Here is an 11,299-nt window from a genome sequence, read left to right on the forward strand (position 1 = left end):
CGGCTCAGGTCATGATCCCAGTGTCCTGGGATCGAGCCCCGCATCGGGCTCTGTGCTCAGCAGGGAGCCTGCTTCTCCCTCTCCCACTGCCTGCCTGTCTGCCTACTTGTGCTCTCTCTCTCCCTCTGTCAAATAAATAAGTAAAATCTTCAAAAAAAAGAAAAAAATTCCTAGAGGAGAACATACGCAGTAACCTCTTCGACATTGGCCACAGCAGCTTCTTTCAAGACACGTCCCCAAAGGCAAGGGAAACAAAAGCAAAATTGAACTTTTGGGACTTTATCAAGATAAAAAGCTTCTGCACAGCAAAGGAAACAGTCAACAAAACAAAGAGGCAACCCACAGAATGGGAGATTTTTGCAAATGATACTACAGACAAAGGGTTGATATCCAACATCTATAAAGAACTTCTCAAACTCAGCACCCAAAAAACAAATAAGTCAGTAAATGGGCAGAAGACATGAATAACAAATACATTCTTAAACCCCTATTCTGTAGAAGACACTGTAGATGATATTGTGTATCTAAAATGTGCAAGACATGGGGCACCTGGGTGGCTCAGTTGGTTAAGTGTCTGCCTTTAGCTCAGGTCGTGATCTCAGTGTCCCGGGATCGCGTGCCCACTGGGCTCCCTGCTCAGTGGAGAGCTTGCTTCTCCCTCTCCCCCTACCCCTCCTCCTGCCCGTTCTTTCTCTCTGTCTCTCTAATAAATAAATAAAATCTTAAAAAAAATAAAATGTATAAGACAATCTGCCTTCAAGAAGCTCCTTGTCGATTTGTCTATTTTTCAGTAGACCAGTAGTTATACTATAGTATTTTAATGGAATGTGCAAAGATACTATGAGAACACAGAGAAAAAAAGCAGCAAATTCTATCATCGTATGAGGCAGTAGGATCCCGTAAGCACCTGTGAGGGAAGGAGAACATGTGGGGTACCTGGCCAAACTCCCTTTTCCAAAGCAAACATGATAGGAAAAAATAATAATTCAACTGGGTTTTAAAGAATGAAGTTCACCAAGCACATACTTAGATGGGGGAGCTGGATGGAAAGCTAAGCAGATACGACCAGATGGACATATCATGAACATTAACACCTTTACTGACTCTGGGGAGGGAACTAGCTTCCTAGGGGTCTTTAGCATTTGTCCACCTTTGGTGGAAATCAGAATTGTCCCTAATTACTCTTCCTCCCAACCCCCACCCTTCTTTGTGTCAGGGAATAAGGACTGGATAATGGTATGTAGAGCCACCCAGGCTGACTAGGGTAGTTTGACTCACTTGGAACTTTAGTACCACTGTTCCCTGACTCCTTCTCTTCCTCTGCAGGACCTCAAGTACAGTTGATGGAGCTTTGGGAGGGAATTGGAAGTATTAAGAATGGGTGTTGCTTGGTTGGTCCCTAACAGAGCTTGCCTATTTCTCTCACAGTGAATGCCACAACTCTTCTGACCGCATCAAGGTACGTGTATGGGATGAGGATGATGACATCAAGTCGAGAGTAAAGCAGCGGCTAAAGCGTGAGTCTGATGATTTCCTTGGCCAAACCATTATTGAGGTTCGGACACTGAGTGGCGAGATGGACGTCTGGTACAACTTGGGTAAGGAAACAGGACCAGAGAAAGTTGCTGAGAAATGATAGTATGAATGGAATATCTGGGGGAAAATCCTATCTACTAAAACCATCACTCAGTCCCTAAAGCATTCCTCTATACAGAGTCTGCCTTACCTGCAGAGAACCGATCATGTGTGGAGATGAGGGATAGAAGTGTGGAAGTGGCTGGAACTCACTCTGGCTGGACATTCTTCAGATTTCAGAAGGCCCTTTAATCTTCATGCTCACCTCTAATAGTTTTAGCTCCCTATTCTCTTAATGGCATAAGAGAATTTCTATGGGGAATATTTGGGATATTTATGGATGATGTGGTCGCTGGAATAAGTTCACCCTATTAGGTGAACGCCTACATCAGTGCCTCTTTTTCCTTGGGTTAAGCCAGGATGGGGGATGTCTGTGTTCTCTGTAGTTGCATTGGTGTCAATCTCTGGTTCTTCTTTTCTTCCTAGAGAAGAGGACAGATAAATCAGCCGTCTCAGGGGCTATCCGACTACAAATCAGTGTGGAGATCAAGGGGGAGGAGAAGGTAGCACCATATCATGTGCAGTATACGTGTCTCCATGAGGTGAGCCAGCCCTGGGTAGATAGGGTGTCAGAAAGCTGTGCTGGGAAGGGCCCTTGTCAGTAAATAGAATTGCTGAATGGTTGAAGATCTGGGACCTGTTTTTTATTCACTGTGCTACCCCAGACAGCCCAAGTAATAGTCCCAGCCTTAGTTCTCTTTCACTAATGTAAGTGCAGCCTACTGGGACCACACGAGGAACTAGCAATGACTTGAAAGACAGAATTTCTTTGCCACCCTATTCACATTCTCCTGGACTTTACCACCAGTTTTTGGTTTTGTTTTTAATATGTATTTAACTCTTTCCTTTGCTGTGTCTCCTGCAGAACCTTTTCCATTACCTCACAGACATTCAGGGTAGTGGAGGAGTCCTGATCCCTGAGGCTCGAGGAGATGATGCATGGAAGGTGTACTTTGATGAGACTGCCCAAGAAATCGTGGATGAATTTGCCATGCGCTATGGCATCGAGTCCATATATCAGGCCATGACGTGAGGCTCCCCTGGGGCTTTGGGAAGTGGCTGCTAACTCGTAGGGAGGCTAATGAAAGCACATGGAGAGAGTGAACAGGTCTTTAGTGGGGTAGTATACAGTGATTTATTGCTTTCCTCCCTGAGCTGAGGTGAGGTGGGTCTGTGCCCCAAGGCAAAGAAAATATATGTATAAAGGGAGTATGTTTATCAGGAATTCAGGGAGGAGGTATTTATTTGTCTCCCCCAGGGTTTAGAGATAGGAAGGGCAAAGGGCATAAGAGGGTATGTCGGGATAAACTTGCCCAAACATCACAGGCCTGAGGAGATACCGCATGTGTGCTTATATATATGTGTGTGTGATAGACAAGCTTTCATAGATTGGCCTGGATGTCAGAGAGGTCACTAAACTATAGGGAAAGCAGCTGTGTCTGGAGTCGACCAAGACTCCTATGCCGGAAATTTTTGCCTACTATGAGAAGAGGTATTGTTTGTATATTGGTGAGACTGCCACTAGAGCTGTGCTCAGGAAGCAGCCCCAGGTAAACAGAGGGTAACTATTTCCCTGGATGTGCTTCATTTATTCTAAAAACTTTTATTGAGTTCCTTTTATGTGTCACACATTGTTCTAGGTGCTGAGAACACAAAGATGAATAAGATGGGGCCTCTGTGCTTAGGGAACTGAGTCTAGTAGGAAAGAGAGACAAACAATTACAATATAATATGATCAGTGCTATGGTAGAAGTAATAACAGGGTATTATGAGAGCATCAAAATTTTAGGGGAGGCATGTGAGGGAAGCCATTAAAGAGATGACACTGAGTCTTGAAATACGGGAAAGGTAGAAGAGCATTTCTGGTAGGGCATGTGCTGGGGTGTTGAGATGCAGCCGAACATAGAATATTCATGGAATTACAGGAAGTTCATTATAGATGGCAAGAAAAAATATGGTGAGGAATGAGCTTTGAGAATGGCCTCTCTACCATTCTTACTCTGTTCATTCTCCCTGTATGATTTCATTCAAACCTATGACCTTAACCACTACTTCTGGGCTAGGGACTCCCAATTTTTTTTTCCAGATCACACCTTTTCCTGAATTTCAGATCCATTGTCTTGTGCTTCCTCAGTATGCTAAATTCCAGATCAACATCATCTCCACCAAATATGTGATATCTTCCTATATTTCCTATTTTAGTAAATGGAACAATTTTCTAGGCAGGTATCCACACAAATTTAGGAGTTGGCATAAACTTTTCTTTCTTAATTACTACTGTCCCTTTAAATCCCCACATCCAAACTCTAAAACCTGGATTCTATCTCCTAAAAATGTTTTTAACCTATCACTATTACTATAGCACAATAATAATGATAATAATAACAACAACTCCCTTGTGCATTTCCTTATGTCCCAGGCACTGGTCTAAGCACCTGATGAATTTTAACTCATTTAATTCTCATATTACCCCTGTGAGGGGGTATCATTATCTTTCCCATTTTAGGTAAGAAAACAGGCATAGCGAAGCTTAAGTAATTTATCCAAAGTCACTGAGTAAGTGGTGGAGCTGTGAGTCAAAACCAGTCTTGCTCTAGAATCTATATTCTTTTTTTTTTTTAAGATTTTATTTATTTGTTTGAAAGAGAGAGAGAGCGCACGCGCGAGAGAGCACGAGCAGGGGAAGAGGGAGAAGGAGGCTCCTCGCCAAGCAGGGAGCCCGATGCAGGGCTCAATCCCAGGACCCTGAGATCATGACCTGAGCCAAAGGCAGATGCCCAACCAACTGAGCCACCCAGGCGCCCCTAGAATCTACATTCTTAGCCATTTCTCTGTTCCATTTAGTGCTTCATTGCTTCTTTTCTGAATGATTGCAGTAACTCTTCAACTGCTCTTTCCGTCCTTGTCTCATCTCTCTCCAGGCCTTCTTTTCCAATTTATCATCAAAGGGAACTTTCTGAAAGACTAAGCTGATCACACTGTGCCTTTATGTTAAAATTTACTATGGTATTGAGGATAAACTCTTCTATTAACTATTCTGTGCTCACTTCTCTTCTCTCATTTCTTGGTATTCCTCTATCAAATAGCTGAACAGTGGCCATAACTGAGGTTTCCCAAATGAATCAGTCTATCATGAATATATTTGTCTTTTGCAATGCAATTTTCCTTTGCCTGCACACTTCTCCATTTGATTAATTCTACTAATTCTTTAAGACTTGGTTCAGCCATCTCCTCTTTGAGAAATCTTATTCTAATCCCTTTCAGCCCCCAACCATTCTGATTAAGGTGATCTTCTTGTATGTTTCTACAGTGGTTTTGCCTAGCATGCCTTTGCTTATTGACTTTCTAACACTTCCTTTCTCTGCCAGGCTATCACATCTTTCGATTCTAGCACCTAGAACAGGGCCTGGCACATGGTAGGCATTCATTGAATGTATATTTGAATGAATCAATTGTGAAGATCCTTGTATGCCAAGGTGATGGGAAGCTTCATACACACCAATGAGCTCTTTTAATTACTTAGTTTTTGCTGCAAGCCCTGAAGAGTCTTTGAGGCTGAGGATGCTATTTTTCAGGCACTTTGCATGTTTGTCATCCAAGTACATGTGTCCTGGTGTGCCAGCAGTGATGAGCACCTTACTGGCCAATATCAATGCCTACTATGCCCACACAACTGCCTCCACCAATGTCTCTGCATCTGATCGCTTTGCAGCCTCCAACTTTGGGGTGAGTGTGATGTAAAAACATACCTACTCATTTGTTATCAGTTAATAAAGTTTGATTTTTCCCAGTAGGCACTATAGAGTTGTTTAATATGCCTAAAATTCAGAGAGCTGCCACTTAGATGAACTTGTTTCCTTATGGGTGTGTAGACTATGCTAAGAGACTCTTCCTTATTTCATTATGGATAGGTAGACTTACTAATGGACTCTCCTCAGACATGGATACATGAGAGAAAGTGGAATAGCATCACTGTGGTTTCAGGGGTACCACCTGGGCTGAGGCAGAACCTGTCTAGGCCAAGAACTTGGTTGAGTCACCATGTTCCTTAGTCCTGCAAGTCCACAAGTAGACCTTTCTTAATATTTTGTTTCTCTCTGACTCATACCACTCAAGTTCATATGCGACTGATGTCTAAGTGAAGATACCAATATATTCCTGAGCCTATCCCTTTTCTAGTGTTTGGACTGTTTACCCTATCCAGGATGTGCCCTTTCCTGGTTTTAAGTTACTTGAGAAGTTGAATCTTTATTCAGAATGTCACCTGACACAAGTTCAATGTAAACCGAATGAAATATCTTTGACCAACCACAAAGATTACCTCTTAAGGAATAACATTACTGAGGCTACTCCCAAATCTGGGTCTCTGAGCTCTGTTTTTGGAAGTAACCATCTTCCCTGATTTTGATAGAGTCTTTCTGTAGATTAATTAACATCATTGATTAAGCCACTCAAATATGTGTTCCATTATCTCATCCCATTATATATATTTATGTAAGACCTAATGATCTATCATACAATCAGTGTATGAATTCTAGGAGTGCTATACCAACAGCCTATAGGCATGTGATTCCACATTTAATTTTACCTTTTCTATAAAAATCAACTACTAAAATAGTGTGGTGAGCACTGGGTGTTCTGTAAGACTGATGAATCACAGACCTGTACCCCTGAAACAAATAATACATTATATATTTATTAAAAAATCATATAAAATACAAATAAATAGTGTATGTTATTTATTTTAACATTAAACAAGTGTAAACTAAGGAAAATGATATGGAACATGGTTGAAAGAGAAACCCTCTCAGGTCTGCTTGATCACCTTCCAAATGAATCAGTTTCTCCCTCTTATCCTTACTGGTATGCTGTGGCTGTTTAACTGTTAAGAGCTGCCTGAAGGTAAGTCAGGAGACCATAGACTCAGGAACAAGTTGGAGAATGTGTTTTGAGTTTCCTTTTATTTGACTAAGAGGAGTTAGAGTCCCAAAGGGATGGAGATGCATGGGTCATCTCCTGTTGACTCTTATATAGAAAGAGCTGTTTCTCTCCCGGGGACTTTGTGTCCCCTTGCCAGTGTAAGAAAATTCCCCAGTTTGAGACAGAGCCACTAAGAGATGGAACAGGGGCCACCTATTCCAGTCCTCCGTTACATTGTTCGTTCTCATGGGCAGGGATGAGATAGGATGTGTCCCTAAACCAGTGTCTCCTCCTCACCCAGAGATGGTTCTGTTTCTGCTACAGTCTAGGGAACTCATTATTTCTTTCTTCCCTGTTGTTTCCTACCCTTAGAAAGAGAGATTTGTAAAACTACTGGACCAGCTGCACAACTCACTGAGGATTGACCTCTCTACCTACAGGGTGAGTGAAGACATGACTGTGAGATGGAATAACAGATAATATCAAGCTCTGTCTAGAGAGCCTGTAGTCCAATCTTGGCTATAAAGATTAAAGGCAAGGAAAATTGGTCCCTGTCATCACACCTACGTACATGCCAGTGCCACTGACATCTGTGGTTCTCCAAACTCCCAAAGACCATGCAGTGTGTAAATAGCAGGTGTGGCTGTTTTTTTATAGGCAGTTGGCTTTCCAACCATACTGATGTCACTCTGTCAAATCCTCTGATGACATTCTCATTAGGGTTGATAATCTCTTCCAGAAATGCCCCTTTAAAAATTAGATACTTATATTTCTTTTTTGTATTTTTCATATTCTTCTTATTTTTCACGGGAGGTATGAGAATCTGGCTAAGGGGAGAGAAAGAGGAGCTTGGCTTGGGCAGTTGATTTGTAGCAAGGGTCATGTCCATTCCTAGAATGGAGGGAGGAAATAGATATACTAGGAGAGGGGGTACCAGGGACAGGGCAGGATAGGAAAATGGGCAGTTTCCCAATTCTTCCTAAGTCAGATCTTCTCAGAATGGCTTTGTTACTTGCTTTAAAGTGTTGTGAATTTCCAGAACAGGCAGTATACCCACATTAAAAAGTAAGTATAAAAATAACCTCAAAGTCAAAAAGAAGTGGAGTTTTAATTATCTGCAATTTCAGTGCCCTCCATTTGCATGAATAATGGAGAGTTGACAGTATATCTTATATTTGGCATGTAAGTAGCCATTTGAAGGTTTAAAAAAGCAACCCTTAAAATGGAGAGTGGCTCAACATCTCCCTTCAGCTCTCCTTGGCAGCTTCCTCCTAAAACTCATGCCAAGGGGAATGAAGTGAGGCATGGTGGGAAGGTCCTAAGAAAGTCACTCCAAAGCAGTTCTGCTCAGAGCTCTGCCATCTTCTGGCTCTGGAAGGAATGTGGAATAGTTGAGGTCCCTTGCGCAGAAAGTATATATCCTTGATCTAAGTCTGGTCTGTAGTGTGGCTCCACTTATATTCCAGAATATACAGTTACATTGTAACTTTTGAAGAACTCACTGTTTAGGTGTAAGAATCTTCACCCAAGAAAAATGTGTGTATACAATTGTGTGTGTTTGTGTCTGTGTGTTCATTTGTGCAAATGCTTACACATTGCATGGGAAGTAGGGTTGGTGTTGCTTGCCAGGCTGGGGATTATTAACCCCTGCTTTTGACAAGAGCCTGTCTTTGTCAGTAGAAAAGAGAGGGGAGACCTGTAGTTTTACAGCTTTTTTGTTCAGCTCAACTGGGGAAAATCCCAGTGGGTAGTAGTTAAGGAAGCTTTTTATTTCATTGCTTTTGGCAGGGAAGGCTTTCATATTTCTCTTTTCCTTTCTTTTTCTTTTTTTTTTTTTTTTAAATATTTTATTTATTTATTTGACAGAGAGAGACACAGTGAGAGAGGGAACACAAGCAGGGGGAGTGGGAGAGGGAGAAGCAGGCTTCCCGCCAAGCAGGGAGCCTGATGCGGGGCTCGATCCCAGGACCCTGGGATCATGACCTGAGCCGAAGGCAGATGCTTAACGACTGAGCCACCCAGGCGCCCATCTCTTTTCCTTTCTTAAATTTGCTTAATTTGCAACAGAATAATTTTCCTGCTGGAAGTCCTGAGCGGCTTCAGGACTTGAAGTCAACAGTGGATTTGCTGACCAGCATTACTTTCTTCAGAATGAAGGTAAGAGATAAACTGGGCTAGATGGTGATGGACTGGGCACCTGGCCACAGGAACAGGGAGAATAAGGATCATTGGGCACAATCTGAGGCTATAGTATTCATCACCTCTAAGCCCACATTTCCATACACCTGTTCCTTGGGTTACATCTGAGAAGACCATGGATCAGCAGGGATGGGATGGGCAGTTCTCCCAATCAGATACCCTAGCAATTTCATCCTAGGGCAGGGTGCAGGGACCCATCGAGAGATGCTGGGATCTGGAATAGTTTGAGGGGAATTCTAGGAGATCCACTCAGGTGAGCAGGACCATGGGCCCATATTTCTTTTATTAATTGGCAGGTGCAAGAACTGCAGAGCCCTCCAAGAGCCAGCCAGGTGGTAAAGGATTGTGTGAAGGCCTGTTTGAACTCCACATATGAATATATCTTCAACAACTGCCATGACTTGTACAGTCGCCAGTACCAGCTGGTAAGAGGTTCAGGATCAGTTGGGACCACTGTCAGTGGCCCTTGGATCCTCAGTTTTTCTTTACTGTGGTTATGGTGGAAGGGAGCTCAGGACAAAGTCCTTGATGTTCTTGCGGGTGAGTAAAGTGTAGAGTGAGGACCTTCTAGACCACGTGAGACATTTGTGGATTGATAGGGACCATTGGACAAGATGTGACATAACTGAGTTGAGCAGAAGTGGCAACAGTAAATTTTAGTTTGGTGCTAATCTAAGTGACCAAAATTTGGGCAGTTTTAGGGGGTGAGTAGGTGAATTCTCAGTCCATCTCAGAGTCTCTCTTCTCTCCCAAGTTTATTTGTTCCAGGCTGCCTTCCTCTGAGATCCGTAGTTGTCTCTCTGAATTACCGGCTTGTGGAAATTTAACTTTTCCCTTTGACACTTCTCTCTGCACAGCATGGTCTTCTGAGATTTGTTCATTAGCTGACCGTCAAGGCTGACTCTTACCCTTCTGTGAGGCTGAGCTACTTCACTTGTTTTATGCTGACATCCTAACCTACTACCTGGTGACTGTGTATATTTTTCTAGAGCCTTTCAATAGTATCTTTTATTTTCTAATTTCAAAGCCAGGACTTCTTTTTGGGTCTAGTTACTAGTTTACAATTTCTGTCTTAACAATTCTTTTCTTTTTTTTAAAGATTTTATTTATTTGTTTGATAGAGACACAGCAAGAGAGGGAACACAAGCAGGGGGAGTGGGAGAGGAGAAGCAGGCTTCCCACGGAGCAGGGAGCCTGACGTGAGGCTCGATCCCAGGACGCTGGGATCATGAACTGAGCCGGAGGCAGACGCTTTACGACTGAGCCACCGAGGTTCTTGGTTCTTGCAGACCATACATTTGCAGAATAGATTCCCTTTAGTCCGACAAATATGTATTGAATGAGTCAGGTCTGAGGAAAGCATAGTGCTCCTTCAATTAGTTCGCAGTTCCTAAGCATATATAGAACTCTAATCAAAGCAGTCTGTGAGAAGTGCCTTGAAACCTCAGTAAAATTGAAGGTATTCCAAGAAGGAAGAAGTCAGATACTGGGAAAAGCTACTAAAACAAGGGCATTTGACATAGACCTTAAAAGGCAGTAGGATTTGGACAGCAAATGATGGGAGGACAACCTAAATCTCTTAGACATTTGCCCTGTGGTGAATACATCCAATTTGTAATGCTTCCTAGGAGTACCTCACTAAAGACTAAAATCTTGTTCACACTGCCTCCTCCCATTCCCAAATGCACTTTTTGTGCCAGCCATATCTTTAAGGCTTCCTCCTTTTAAGTTTTATAAAATGTCCCGTTGGTTCTGAAGCTCATGTTTAGCTTTGTTTGTTTAGCTTACCACACTCTGGGCTCCTCTGTCATCCATCTGTGGATTCTCTTTGGTTGGAGAAGACACTGTTCTCAGCTTTGATTTTTCAACCATGCAGGGGTCTATCTGAATATTTAGTCTCTGTTCCCTAGCATGAGATGAACCTGGACTTTGAAAGAGGGCTTATAAACCATTCAGGTACTTTATTTAGCCTTTGAATTTTGCCAACTGTTTTTTACTTTTTTTCACTCTCATTTTCTCATTATTCGTTATTTACACTGAGGTAAACCATTGGAATCTTTTTCTTTCTTTCTACTCACCTTCAGTAATTGGTTCATTCATCCATTTATTGCCTTAACAAACTGAACATGTAGGGATGTGAAGTTGATTAAGACACATCTCTGTTTTTGGCGAGCTTATCATTTGGTGGAGGTAGGTGGCACAAATTACTAGATTTATTTTTTTTTTAATTTATTTTATTGGGTTTTTTTATTATTATTATTTATTATTACTGAATCTCATTGTAGTTGCCAAAGGTTCATAGGGCGTGTTCTGGGAACCTACAAGAGAGGCATCTAAGCAGACCAGTGATATCAGGGAAAACTTTTCAGAAAAGGTAAAGCTAGGGGCGCCTGGGTGGCTCAGTCGTTAAGCGTCTGCCTTCGGCTCAGGTCATGATCCCAGGGTCCTGGGATCAAGCCCCGCATCGGGCTCCCTGCTCACCGGAGAGCCTGCTTCTCCCTCTCCCACTCCGCCTGCTTGTGTTCCCTCTCTCCTGTCTCTCTCT

General features: G+C 42.5%; 1 protein-coding gene across 5 annotated transcripts in view; it reads left to right on the forward strand.

Annotated features, from left to right (window-relative positions):
- UNC13B (unc-13 homolog B) overlaps positions 1–11,299 on the forward strand; it is a 196,105-nt gene that overhangs the window by 166,057 nt on the left and 18,749 nt on the right. For all 5 annotated transcript variants that reach the window (XM_081803128.1, XM_081803127.1, XM_081803123.1 and 2 more), the window contains 7 exons: positions 1,429–1,598; positions 2,062–2,177; positions 2,501–2,664; positions 5,211–5,361; positions 6,928–6,996; positions 8,623–8,712; positions 9,051–9,179. In XM_081803128.1, the coding sequence (XP_081659254.1) occupies positions 1,429–1,598; positions 2,062–2,177; positions 2,501–2,664; positions 5,211–5,361; positions 6,928–6,996; positions 8,623–8,712; positions 9,051–9,179 (889 nt within the window). The remainder of the gene's footprint in view (positions 1–1,428; positions 1,599–2,061; positions 2,178–2,500; positions 2,665–5,210; positions 5,362–6,927; positions 6,997–8,622; positions 8,713–9,050; positions 9,180–11,299) is intronic.

This window comes from Leptonychotes weddellii, chromosome 14 (genome assembly GCF_054177405.1).
Source record: "Leptonychotes weddellii isolate Sample4059 chromosome 14, ASM5417740v2, whole genome shotgun sequence".
Lineage (NCBI taxonomy): Eukaryota > Metazoa > Chordata > Mammalia > Carnivora > Phocidae > Leptonychotes > Leptonychotes weddellii.